The 14576-nt window shown below is 38.0% G+C and overlaps 1 protein-coding gene across 22 annotated transcripts in view; it reads left to right on the forward strand.

Moving 5' to 3' along the window:
* Positions 1-14576, forward strand: part of DOCK9 (dedicator of cytokinesis 9) — a 354977-nt gene that overhangs the window by 215670 nt on the left and 124731 nt on the right. For all 22 annotated transcript variants that reach the window (XM_037065816.1, XM_037065821.1, XM_037065829.1 and 19 more), the window contains exons 13-19: positions 380-502; positions 3287-3369; positions 3946-4068; positions 12071-12150; positions 12240-12427; positions 12555-12620; positions 13794-13886. In XM_037065816.1, coding sequence (XP_036921711.1) covers positions 380-502; positions 3287-3369; positions 3946-4068; positions 12071-12150; positions 12240-12427; positions 12555-12620; positions 13794-13886 — 756 coding nt within the window. The remainder of the gene's footprint in view (positions 1-379; positions 503-3286; positions 3370-3945; positions 4069-12070; positions 12151-12239; positions 12428-12554; positions 12621-13793; positions 13887-14576) is intronic.

A 14576-nucleotide genomic window follows, 5' to 3' on the forward strand; every position in this document is an offset into this window, starting at 1 on the left:
TTGGCACTGGGTACTTTTTTAAATTTTTATTTTCTTAAGATTGTATTTATTTATTTTTAGAGCAAGGGGAAGGGAGGGAGAAAGAGAGAGGGAGAAACATCAGTCTGTTGTTTCGCATACACATCCCTATCTGGGACCAAACCTGCAACCCAGGCATGTGCCTTGACTAGGAATCAAACAGGCAACCTTTTGCTTTGCTGGATGATGCCCAACTAACTGAGCCACACTGGTCAGGACAACACTGTGTACTTCCTAATAGCTAAACAGTTTCACCACTCTTTCCTGCTTTAGAATCTTTAATATTCATGGGATTTGTTTAATGTGGCTCTACTTACTGAATGCATGTTCAACTTACTGAAGAAAATCATTTGTTCCCTAGGGAATATTTTCAGTCACATGTCCTCATCCAGATATATTTCTTGTGGCTAGAATTGAAAAAGTCCTTCAGGGGAGCATCACACATGGTGCTGAGCCATACATGAAAAGTTCAGACTCTTCTAAGGTACGATGACTTCTATGTTTTGTGATGGTAAATAGCAATTGGGAGAAAGAGCTCCCTGTTGAAGTAGAAATGCTTAAAGAACTCAGAGTTAAACCATATTTATATTTCAACAGATGTAGACTACTGTACATAGACTTACCCTTATATTTAACCTTATGTGTCTAGTTTTCAATGCAAAATAATTCTTTGTGTACATATTATACTTCATTTGGCTGGAATGTCCTGATATGAAATAATGCAGAGAATTTATCAGCTTAATAGTAAACCTTTTGTCATTATAAAGTTCATATGTTATATTCAGATAGAGTTCTTTTCACTTGTTGATGTCTCTCTCAGGTTCTGGAAATATATTTGGGTCCATTTACACTTAAATATGAGACTGAGACTAGGAGATGGTCTGGCTCAGATGGTACAGCCAATAGGATTGGTGGTTCAGGTCTACTTGTGTTTTGTCAGATGGGGCAGGATTATGGTGGCAGAGGTAGTGTGACCTTAGGTAGAAGAGGGAAGGAAAATGTATAAGATGTGTGTTTTGTTTATGTGCAATTTACTGTTCATTACCTGGGGAATGGACACACCATAGAATTATTGAATATTAGAAGTCATTTAGTCCAGCACCTTCTTTCCATTTAGGAGACTGAGGTTTACAAAGGTCTAGTTACCTACTTAGTGTCCCACAGATGGAATAGCCAAAGGACACTTGACTATCATTTGCTAGCACATTGAGCTATCTAGTTAGAGTAAGCTGTTCAGTGCTGTCCATGCCAGTTTTGCAGTATTTTTACTTAAAAACAATTTATAAGTGATAATTTGAAGACTACCCAATACATTGCCAAGGACTGGTCAACAGTAGGAAGGGTCACCCAGAGGCTGTAAGGTGAGGTTTGCTGAGCTGACTCAGTTTCTTCTCTTCCTTTCTGTGACCATCCATACATTACATGTCCATGAAGACACAGGATATTCCTTGAAGAACAGGTTCTAGGATCAGACACATAAGTGCTGAGCACCTAACTAGCCTAGGTACTTTACACAAATCCTGTCAACTCTCTGGGACATACATTATGTTCCATTTGCACCCTTGGGAAGTCTGAGAGCTCAGTCCTGTTCACTGCAGTGAAGAGTGAAACTTATTTGAAGCCTTGTGTTTTAGCTTTAAATTTTATGCAAATATTGCATTTTACTCCATGATGTAGTCATTATTGTTAAACCTAAAAATAATAGTTGCTACCAAAATTGCCACTCTAGGAAAGTAGTCCATTTTACCCTATGTCTGTGTGCCTCCAAGTTACCACATGAATGGATCCCACTCAGACAAGAGGAGGGAAGATATGAGCTCCTAATATATGTTTCAGTCAAGATGTGTTTTCCAGTTCACTCATGAAGGCAGCAATTCCCACAGCATGAATAGGTAGAATCATAGTGTTTCATAATCAAAAGTATAAACCAAACTCTTTGTTTTTAAGGTATAGAAAGTGGAACCTACAGAGTTGTAATGGCTTATAGGTTCACACAGGTGATTTCAATTTGACTTAGAGAGAGGAGATTCTATTATTTTACTTCTGAGCCTTCTAGATGGACATGTCTCAAACCCAGTGTACTCATGTCACCAGAGGTTCGGTCAGATGCAGATTCTGACCCAGGAGCTCTGGGGTGGGGCCTGAGGCTCTGCATTCCTCACAGATTTCCAGGTGTTGCTGATGCTGCAGCTCTTCTGAGCACATACTAGTTCACAGAAGTTAGGTTACTTACCAAAACTGGTTTGTCTTTGATGTACTCAAGTAATGTAAAAGACGTTTCAACCCCTTCACTCTGACTGAATCAAGCTTTGCCTTGGTAACAAAGCAAAATCCCAGAACAAGCAAATTTGGGAAAATAAGTGTCATCTGCTTTAGCAGTAAGAGTATAGTTAATCAATAAGAGTTGATTAATAGACTTGCCATGCATACATCTTTTTTAATTTTTATTTATTTATCTTTAGAAGGGAAGGGAAGGAGAGAAGGAGAGAAATATCAGTGTATGGTTGCTTTTGGTGCATCCCCTGCTGGGAACTGGCCCCTGCTGGGAACTGGCCTGCAACCCAAGCATGTGCCCTGACTGGGAATCGAACCGCGATCTTCTGGTTCACAGGCCCGTGCTCAATCCACTGAGCTACACCAGCCAGGGCTTACTATGCATACATCTTAATCCAAAAGCAAACATGCTTCACTGTGCACTATAGGGTTAATCAGTCAACCCATGAAAAGTCAAAAATGGTCATTTGGAAGTGAAAATAGCAGAGTTTACACTTAGAAGGCAAAAATAAAGCAATTGAAAGCCTTGCCCTAACAAGTCAATGCCTATAATGTTCTAATAATGAAAATTTACCCCCAAATTGTGGGATTCTGCATAAGCTAGTACATATTAGAGGCATATTAGAGCTTAGTATTTACATTAGTGTTCTGATTTAAACTCTATTAATGCCTGGTATGAACACCAAGTATTAGTAATTATTAACAACTCTGTGAACTTATAATATATAGCCCTTAGTCATAAAAAACTGAAAGCCTATGATATAGCATGGTTGTTGACCTGTAAAAGCAACATTTTAGGTAAGAAAAGACAGTCCTCATTCTATTTTGTTGAAAATGGCTGCTGAGAATTTGTTAAACAATACTTTGTGCTGAGTATAAATCCAGCCGTATTTATTATAACACAGTGTGCTTTTTGCATCTAATACTACAGTAGGATGATACTCTTCTGTTAGTGGGATGCAGCGTCTCATGGCTTTGTTCTAATGTCTTCAAGGTTGCTCAGAAGGTGCTGAAGAATGCCAAGCAGGCATGCCAAAGACTAGGACAGTACAGGATGCCATTTGCTTGGGCAGCAAGGTGAGGGGAGTATCCTCAATACCTGTGATATGGATGTGGACATGTATGTGGGGGGCAGCAGGGAGGAGACAAACAGACTGACTTAGAAATGGACAAACCTATTGTTTTATTGCCCAGAGACAAAGAGGATTTGAATGTGTAAAGTTGGAAAATAAATAAGCCCATGTTTCAATAATCATTTATTGGAGTCACAGAAAGGAAAGATGCTGGTTGGAGGGTAGCCATGTGGAACTGGCGGGGTGAACAGGAATGTTGATTGTGGAGCTGATATTCCAGGTTCCAGCCACACCTTCAGCTCGAAGTGGGGTGACAGTCCAGTGACGTCTTCAGATCATCTTTGTTTTGTGATCTCAACTTAAGCATTTGACTGTGTGTGTTGTTTCGGAAGCACAGACCATTTGCTGGAAATGTTTTCTATGTAAATTGACTTAGTTGTGTTCATCCTCATAACTATTTTCCATGTTTTTAGGTGAGATTTTTGTTGACTACAGTCAGTGGAATAATAAATAGTCTTCAAGTTGTGGATTTATTTTTGTCTTTTGGAAACTCACTTTAGAAGTTGTTTTGCTATTTCAGGACGTTGTTTAAGGATACATCTGGAAACCTTGACAGAAATGCCAGATTCTCTGCTCTCTACAAGCAAGACAGCAATAAGCTCTCCAATGATGACATGCTCAAGTTACTTGCAGACTTTCGGAAGTGAGTCTCGAGGCCTTATTTATTTCCACATCTGAAAAACGGAAGTTGTTTGGTAGGGAGGGAGGAAGTGGGAGCTATCTTTCAAATTGCTCATTCAAACATCATGGGGCATGTTGGATGGGCATGGGGCTTTACCTCAAGACCTTGGGAAGGAAGAGAGTGTTTACAATTGTAAGAGTAACCTAGTTAATTTGAATTCTGTAAAGGATGTTTTTGCTGGTTCAGTGAACGGTGGATTGGAGGTAGAACCTATGGAAGAAAGAGACAGTTGAGCAACTTTTGCAAGAGGTGGGAAGGGACTCAGCAAAGCCAATGCAAGTGGAAATAGGAAGAACAGAACCAATTTAAGCCATGTCAGAGAGGCTCAGTTACTGGGTCCTGGTTTCCTGATTGGGTATTAGGGTGGAATGAGAGAAACGGGTGATTGTCTTAGATAAATAAATCCCAGAATTCTGACTTACACAGTGGAGTGACTCATGGTATTATTAACTGAATGGGTGATGGGGGATTGGCAAAGGTAACTTATATAGTACTATTTATAAGCATAGTTCTAAATACTTTACATATATTATTGACTGTATTAGTTTCCTAGGGCTGCCATGACAAAGTACCACAAACTGGGTGCCCTAAAACAATGAAAATTTGTTCTCTCATATTTCTGGAGGCTAGAGCCCCAAATCAAGGTGTTGGCAGGGCCCTCTGCCTCCCAAGATTTCTAGGGGAGGATCTTTTCTTGCCTCTTCCAGCTCCAAGTAGCCCTAGGCATTCCTTGGCCTGTGGCAGCATAACTCCAAACTCTGTCTCTGCTGTCACATGGCTGTTTTCCTCTGTGTCTGTCTAAATTTCCTTCTTATAAAACACATCATGTTGGATTAAGGCCAACCCTAGTTGACCTCATTTCACTTGATTACATCTATTGGGTTGGCCAAAAGTAAGTATGTTTTTTCCCATAAAATAAAAGACTCATTTTTCATTTTCACCAATAACTTGATTGATTTGGATATTTTGAGTATGTCAGCTATCTCCTGCATGGTATAATGTTGATTGTTCTCAGTGTCTCAATATGATCGCTGTCAACTTCAGCTGGTCTATCCAACTGTGGAGGTGTCACAATATAATCTAACAAAATTATTTGAATGAAGTTAAAGATAGCTAAGTACTACTAGAGCCACCTTATGGGAAAAAAAACAACAAATTTTGGCCAATCCATACAAAGACCCTATTTCCAAATAAGGTCACATTTATAGGTACTAGGCTTAGGACTTAAACATATCTCTTTGGAAATACAACTCAACCCGTACAATATGGTAAAGAGAGGCTGAGCAGTGATGGAAGTCATTCTGGCTGAGAATCTGCTCTTATCCACTCGATCATAAGGAATTCATTTCTGAACGTATAAAAACTGATTTTCTTTCCTAGGGGTGTAGGTTTTAGAATTTCTCTGGGAGAATTCCCACAGTGAGAAAGAAGTGAGGATATTAAAAGACAATGAAATGAAAGAATGGCCAAGAGCCAGCCACTGACTATTCTGTATCACAGGGACCTTTCAGTTTTGGATTTTTTTTTTGGGGGGGGGGGGTGAAATATATATATCAAAGTAATTATTAGTTTGCCTAGAACTTAAGAGTGGCTGGTTAGCTTTCTCTCACTTCATTTGCACCATTTTCTTTCTTTTTTTTGTTTTTAGTTTATATATCCTTAGAGGGGGAAGGGAAGGAGAGAAGGAGAGAAATATCAGTGTATGGTTGCCTCTCTTGAGTCCCCTGCTGGGAACTGGCCTGCAAGCCAGGCATGTGCCCTGACTGGGAATTGAACCTCGATCATGTGGTTCACAGGCCTGTGCTCAATCCACTGAGCTACACCAGCCAGGGCCATTTGCACCATTTTCTTAATTCTCTCTCTCCTGATTTCTCAGAATTCTAAATACAGCCTTAATTAATACCTCTTAAAAACCTTTACTTAGTTATAGCAAGAAATATACTGTCATAGATAATGTGTTACACAGTAATTATTGTCATGTTTTTATTTGAGTCCCAGGAAACTTTTAGCCTTTTTTGTAGAATAAAAGTTGTTTATTTGGAAACTCCACTCACCTTTAATTGGATAGATCACAGTTTTCCCTTACTCTACTACCATGCAGTTCTCAGTAATCATGGTGATCATCATGTAGGTCTGAACGTACTCACTTAGGAGGGTGAACGTACTATATTATTAGGAAGGAGAAGTATATCTTTATGACCTCATTTTTGAAAAGAAAATATTTTATATATACTTCTATATATAAAGGAATAAATGGATAGCTAGTTAGATGGAAAGATAGACTGGCATAAAAATAGTCATATAGGCTGGACACCAAAATGTGAGTCATGGTCATCTCTGAGAGATAGGTTTATGAGTGATTTTTCACTTTCCACTTTATAGCTTTTCACAATCTTTTAAGAATATTTTGTTTATTTTTAGAGAGAGGGGAAGGGAGGGAGAAAGAGAGAGAAACAACGATGTGAAATATATCGATTGGTTGCCCCTTGCATGTGCTGCAAACAGGGACTGAACCTGCAAGCCAGGTATGTGCCCTCACCTGGAATCAGGCTAGCAACCTTTTTGCTTTGTGGAACAATGCCCTGCCAAGCCATACCAGGCAGGGCAATTTTCATGATTGTGTGTGGACACTTTTTGTAACTAACATTTACTTTTATATTCCTACAAAACAAACAATGAAGTTTTTTAAACACATGTTGGAGGCTGGAAGCCATGTCTTAGAACTTACTTCCTAGCTGAGCTCTTGAAGCTTCCCCTGCAGTGACAGCTCTTCGAGAGTAGCTGTAGCTCTTGGATCTGCCTTCTTCAGTGGAGGCCAAAGGGTAGGACTTTAAAGGGCCTTTGGTCAACACATGATCTGAGCTGAGAGTCTGTAGCCAGGCAGTAAACAGCACAGACCTTCACTGGTTCAGAGCATGGGGTGGGTCCCCCTACCCCCAGCATACACACTAGGCCTTCATGCGTGTGCTCGGTAGGAAGGACTTTGTGGGTAGAGTGTGCTCCAGATGGCCATGGGAGATACACGAACATGATAATAAGGATCCAGTGCTACTGGCATCAGAAGGTATGATGGCACTCTGGGAGCAACGGCACTGAGGGAGCAGTGGTCCTGCTCAACAAGAATCCAGAGAACTGCCAGTGTCCGCTGCCTGTGTTCTTCACAGTAGAGTTAGTGAAGTGAAGGATTTCTTTTCATTTTTTCAAAACCTTATCATTGTACTTTTTCTTTCCTCTTTGTTTTTCATAAAGAAGAATCTTATGTCAGTGGCTTAGGTACCAGCTGGAATCCAGAGGTATTATTTCTATTCCCATGATTGTCTCAAAATGTCATTTAATATGGATGAGAAATTTTTTCTCAAGCTGCCCCCGCTTTAGAAAACAGTTGCTAAAGCTCATAAGCCACTTCCCCCTCCATCCTTTGTAATCATTACCAGAGGATACTGTCCAAGATTTAGGGAGAAAATAATTCTGTCAGATAGTATTGCTGGTATACATGCTTTATAAAGTATTTATCTAAGAAAAGAGACTTGGTATGTATTTTACACTTTGGTTTGCTCATGGTGATGTCTTTCCTCACTTCTGCAAGAAATCTGAAGACATGAAGGCAAAGTATAAAATAGAGTATTTCCTTTAAATGTAGACCTTTTTAATCCTACCACATTGGGTAATTTAGATAATAACACTGTCAGGGCTCTTGCATGAGATTGATATATGTGTGTTTATTTATACTTTTATGTTCTTTGTTTTCAAGTTTGAAATTTCTCTCTAGTTAACACTGCACTCAAGGCAGGTGGGGCTATTTGCCTGAACTCACTGTGAGCTTTCACTCCATCATGCTTTGCCTTCTGCCTGAATTGTGTCACTTTCTGTCCCCTCAAGCAGTAGCATACAAGTGACAAACACATACAGCATATGCATTCCCCTTCTACTTTTGTCTCTCCAAGGCAAACTTACTCATCATTCAAAACCCCTTCCATATCTCACTTTTAGGTTGGGAGACCTGGGCCAGGTCACTTGGCTTCTCTGCTTGAATCTCCTCTTCTTTTTAAGGGGAGTTGTAATGGCTCTGCCTCCTAGAACTGTGGTGGGAATAAATGGATATATTCATGAATGAATATATTGTAAGGGTGATTTTCTCAAACTGTGAATGGTAGTCTCATTCCCTGTTCTCTCTCAAGATCTGCCTTCTGGTAGAGGCTTAGGTAAACTCTTTGGAGTAGTTATGTGTCTGCTGAATTTTTGGCTTCTTGAGGCTAGGAATCATATCTTGTTTGTCTTCTATCCATGGTGCTTAATGTGATGTTGTATTACATCATACACACTTAATAAAGGCAGATTGAAATTTCTCCAATGCATAAATTCGGTGATTTTATTTAAACAAAAATATCTCATATTTTTTTCAATTGCATATAAATTGTTTAAGTGACACCAACAATGCCTGTAAGTAATATTTCCCTTTATAAAATACACTTAGAAGATTAGACTCACCGCCACCAACAGATCCAAGCATGTCTACACTGCTAGTTAATCACATTGATGTGTCAGTATGGGAGGTAGAATGAAGAGAACCGGGTACAAAAACACAGATGTAGGGACACCAAACCTGTTGGCCTGAAATGACTGCTAGTTTGTGATACCATTCCTCTTCCCCCTGTGGGAATTGTCGAGTCAGCAGGAATGTATGGGCAGTGGGGAAAGAAAACCTTTCCCTTTACTGAGAGAGAGGGAGTTTCAGCCTCATTCCTAGGTTTACACACAGATATAAGCTTTGCCCAAATTCCAGTCACCATACGTGTTTCTACATTATACATTTATTTAATCAATGCATTTTTAGGATGGGTTTTTCTTCTCAACTATTGTAAGTTTTGCATAGAATATATACATGTTGTAGCATTAAAAAATAATCCCTGTCATGAGAGAATTCACTTTGTATAACATGTCATTGTCATCAGCATCATCACTTTGCAAATGCAGATTAAAAAAAGTGGAATTTTTGTTGTGTGAGGTTTTGCTGTCTAAAAAGCCAGGTTCAATAAAAAACCCTGAACTTTTGTAATAGATTTAAGATTATGTTTTTAAAAACAATTTAAGTTGGTAGAAATAGCTTCCACAAAACCAAGGTGCTATGTGGTATGGAATGAAAATCAGATCTGTGCTTCCTTGGAAATGGACATTGTATTTGGACATTATAATGCCTCTATGGAAGTACCAACTAGAAGTAAACGTTCCCAGCAGAAGGAGGAACCTGAATAAGAAACAAGTATAGTTAGACATAGAAGTATATAATACTTTGTACACAGAGTTCTAGTGAAGAATGTTCAAAATTTGTTGCTTAGAAATCCAACTCTCAGAAGTTTATAGGTGGGTGATCTCAGTGTGATTGAAAAAGTGGTGAAGAAAGTACATATTTATTCACAGGTGAAAATAAGTAGGAAGGAGTGAAATATTATACTCTTGAGTAGTTACATGTAAAACTATTAGTTGTAATAAGCAACGTATTTCTGACTCAAGGAAGCCAATACAATTTAAGAGGTGGCTCTAAGATTTCGTGGAATGCAATGTTTTGTAGTATGTTGCAGGGTTAAATTGTTCAAATGAAGACGTGGAGCAAGTCATTATGTCAAGAAAATGTGTACCTGTGTAGACACCAATGGGTCACAGGGTTGATGCCCCTCAAAAGCTTTGTTAGAGCTGAGAGAGGTTCCAACAGTGTATCATTGTTGGAGCATACAGTGCTTGAACGGCCGTTGGCAGCTCTCTGCAAATGATTGTTGAAGGCACAACTTTCTGGTAGTAGAAAAGGATATTGGGTTTGTGAACAAATCACAGAATGGGCACAAAATGTAGGGGTAATGCTGGACCGTACTTGGAAGTCTTTTGGCCATAAAACTTTTAACTGGAGGCAGAATGTGTGAAAATTGTTGACTTGCCTTCCTGATAGTTGTATCTTAGGATTTCAGACTGTTCATTTAAATGCTGATGTGGAAATGAGAAGGAACCCTGAGAGAAAGTGATTCTGCAGGTTGGAGCTACTGGTGGGCACAGATGAATATGCTGAGTGTACTCCGTAGTTATTATTAGGCAAGAATTTAGAACTGTTAGGGAAATCTGATTCAGATTAACAATACCCCAGGGGTATGCTGACAAGTTATGTGTGACTGCTTAGTAGATAACAGTAACATCAGAGGAATCTTAAAAACAGAATTTAAGAACTTTTCAAAAATTGGAATAAAACCAAATGCTGAATCTGTTGGCCAGTGAGGCCAGTGTGCTTTGATATTCTTGGCAGTGTCTGAAAGACATCATTAATAAACTGGTGACTTACAAAGAAACATGAGACTGTTCTGTTTTCTAAGATAACTAATGTCATGTTGAACTAGTCATCCTAAATCACATTTCTGCTTCTCTCTTTTTAATTGGATTGCTAAGCTTGTATGACAGAGGCAAGCCTCTGACAAGTGTGTATTCCAAGATGTCCTATGAACAAGTCAGAGAAGTGTAGTACACTTGCGTAGACAAGTTGTTCAGTCGCTGGAGTAACCAGATACCAGGGAGGGTGATAAATGGGCTAGTGTCATTCCAGCTATGGGCATTTAGAAATTTGAGAAGAAACCTGTTCAAGCCAATATTCTGTGCACTGTCTTCATCACTGACTTTTATAAGAGAATATAATGTGCTGGTGAAATGTCTTCACGACATAAAGCTATTAGGAATATCTTAATACATTAAATGTTATAACCTGGATTTAAGAGAGTTTTGATGAACTAGAACAGGCTCAAGTATACAAAGATGAAATTTCATAAAGATAAAAATCTAATTCTTTTCTGATTTCCAAAAGCATAATTATACAAAATACAGAATGGAGAGATGTAGCATGAGAGAGAGTAAAGCATATGAAAAAAGATTTAAGGATTTTAGGTAGTTGTAAATTTCATGTACATCACTAGGTGTGGCTACCTAAAAGTAATAGCATTAATTGATGGATGTATTGTTCAAAACCAGACAGCTGTGGCCTTGGCTGGTTAGAGCATTGTCAGGATATGACAAGATTGCGGGTTTGATCCTCAGTCAGAGCACATACAAGAATCAACCAATGAATGCATAAATAAGTGGAACAACATCTCGCTCTCTCTTTTTTTCTCTCCACTCCACCAAATCAATTTAAACACACACACACAGTATTCTGTCTTTATGTGGTCAGGCCATAATGGGCCTGATTTGTGCAGTTCTAGGTGCCACATATAAATGGAATGTTCTTCTAGGAGTAAAATGGCATTGGAGGAAGGTGCAAAAGGGCTGAGAATTGAAGACTTCAGAAAGCTGTTTATAGATGGTTGAAAGGTGTTACATTGAGAAACATAAGAACTAAGCCCCTTGAGGAGTGGAAGTTTCAGAGAGGTAAATTTTACCTGGCTGTGTTGAAATGGCTGTGTTGAAAGTTTTCTTGTCACTAGGTAAGCAGTGATTGTCAGGCGTATTACAGAAGAGATTCCTGTATTGGATTGAGTCAGGGTAAATACAAACCTCAGATACTTCATTGAGTGTCTACTTTGTACTCAACATTTTGCTAGACATTAGAAACTAAGATGACTTCTACTTATGAATTTTCATGGTTCTAAATGAGCCAAGAATATATGATGATGTTGCTGTCCAACTCATTAGGCACTAGCCACACGCGGCTGTTATATAGCAAGTTCTAACTGCATTTCAGCTCATTTAGCTGTGAGTGTAAAAAACACAGCTGGTTTTGAGTAATTAGAATGAACTCTTTATACTGATTACATATTGAAAAACCAATATTTTGCATATATTGAGTTAAATAAATGTGTTTTTCAAACTAATTTTACCTGTTACTTTAAAACTACTTTTGTGTCTTTGCATTGTATTTCTCTGCGAAGTTCTCTCTAGAATTTAGGTTTTAGAGCTAACCTAACTTATAAACATTTAATTTTTCTCTTTGCAGACCTGAGAAGATGGCTAAGCTCCCAGTAATTTTGGGCAATCTAGACATTACCATTGATAATGTTTCCTCAGACTTTCCTAGTAAGTGTAAGTTCTGTGTTGCAGACAAAATATTGCAGACAAAATTTTGTTTGGTCTTTACTTCAATTTGTTTGTTTTTAATTTTTCAGATTGTATCAATTCATCATACATTCCCATAAAGCAATTTGAAACCTGTAGTAAAACTCCAATCACATTTGAAGTAGAGGAGTTTGTGCCCTGCATACCAAAACACACTCAGCCTTATACTATCTATAACAGTCACCTCTATGTTTATCCTAAGTACTTGAAATATGACAGTCAAAAGTCTTTTGCCAAGGTGAGTATAAAGATTGAGGTTTCATTTTTAGAATCAAACTCTTGTAGGTCTTGGGTTCTCATGTTCCTTGATAAATATCATATATTGTGGCTGTTTCTTTTCTTTTTTTCTTTAAATATTGCTGCAGGCCAGAAATATTGCTATTTGTATTGAATTCAAAGATTCAGATGAGGAAGACTCTCAACCTTTGAAGGTTTGTTTTTTAAATATATTCACATTTTCCCATTTTAATGATACAGTTGCATAATATTACACAACTAAAGTAATTTAGCACATTTTAATTGACACAAACACAAAAGTATAACATAATATGTAACCACATATGGTGAACCTTACAGAATATGGAATAATTGAGCTCTTATTCCTAATTGACTGTTTCTGTTTTGTTATACTTTTTAGGGATGAAGGCTTCTTGCATGTTCTATTCAGTAAACTTAATCATGTACCTACTGTAAGCCAGGCATTGAATGGTTACTAAGAATTACATTACCAACATTAATAATAGAAATAATAATAATAATTGATTGACATCTATCAAATGTTTATTATAGTACGGCAATAATAGTAGTAGTAGATTATTGATATTCCAGGCTCTGCTCTTAGAGCCTCATAGGTATTATTAAACTCCTTTAATTTTTATAACAGTCTTTTGAGTTAGGTACTATTATTTTTCTGCATTTTTTTAGATTATATTAATGCACAGAGTTTAAATAAATTGTTTAGGGTCCTACATTAGAGGAACTGATGTTCAAATCCAGGCAGTCTGGCTCCAGAGCTCAAATTCTTTACTGATAAACTATGTGAAAATGACTTTGCAGGAAGGAAGTGGCAAAGAACAATGCAGTGTAGTTTTTGCCCTCGAGAAATTTAATAGCTTGCTGGGAAAGACAGTTATGGGGGTGGAAAGCTTCTGGCATACAAAAGGTACTGAAATGGTTTACTTTACCAAACTGGAAAATTGGAACAGAAAAATACTGGAGGGACACAGAGGAAGAAATTAATCCTTTTTTGAAGGGTGCATCAGCACCCTTTGCTTGGGGCACATAGAAGGGAATATCATTGGGACAGGAGATTTGTATAGCATATAGACATGGAAGTGTGAAAGGGCATAGTGAGCAGGGTCTGATTCAGAGCTACAACTTGGAGGAAGGGGAGGGAGAGTGCAGGGAGGGCAGAGAGGTGAGCTGGCAGGTGAGTTGGGCCCAGGAGTAAGGGGGTTTGCAGGTCTATAGTCTCACGGGCAGAAGAAATCCATCAAAGGTGGTGAAGTTTATGCTGTGGGAGTGTTCTTTACAGCACTTCTGAGTTTAATTTCTTACTCTATTAATTGAATGCTGGTGTTTTCCATTGTTAATTCTTACTTTAGTGCATTTATGGCAGACCTGGTGGGCCGGTGTTCACAAGAAACGCCCTTGCTGCAGTTTTACACCATCACCAAAACCCAGAATTTTATGATGAGGTAAGTAAGGTTTTCAAGGGAAAACCCAGTTTAACCAGTTTTAAGGAAAACTCTTAAGTTCTTTGCTTAGTATAGCAAAATTCAGGAGAAGCTGCATACTACACTGAGAACACAATGATAGAACTAAATGTTGAATTATTTATTTTACATATTTTTAAATTATAGAAGTAATGTATTTATTGTAAAAAATAAAAACTTGGAAAATGCAGATAATATAGAAAATAAAAAGTTAAACTCCCTCTTCTATCACAACCACAATAAATAACTTTGACATAGTTTTTTTCAAATTCATACTTATATATAGTTATGTTCGTTAGACCTTTCTTATTGTTAGGTTTCCTTATATAAAATTATATGTAGATCTTTAAAACTACTAAATGAATTCTACTTAGAAGTGTTCTACCCTTGTTTTTTGTCATGGCTTGGCTATGTTAAGTTAATGTAGTGGTTTCTCTCATGTGTTTTCCAATTCCGTCTAGAATTGGAATATCAACTCTCCTATTTCTGGTCAGTAATGTCTTAGTCTGTTCCATGATGCTGTAACACAGTATAACAGACTAAGTGGCTTATAAACAGCAAATATTTATTTATTGTAGTTCTGGAGGCTAGAAGTCTGAAATGAGATTGGCAGCATGGTCAGGCAAGGGCCATCTCTTGGGTCATAGGTTCTCAGTTGTATTTTCACATGGT

Source organism: Sturnira hondurensis, unplaced genomic scaffold (assembly GCF_014824575.4).
Source record: "Sturnira hondurensis isolate 20B ecotype Veracruz unplaced genomic scaffold, ASM1482457v3 Scaffold0016184, whole genome shotgun sequence".
NCBI lineage: Eukaryota > Metazoa > Chordata > Mammalia > Chiroptera > Phyllostomidae > Sturnira > Sturnira hondurensis.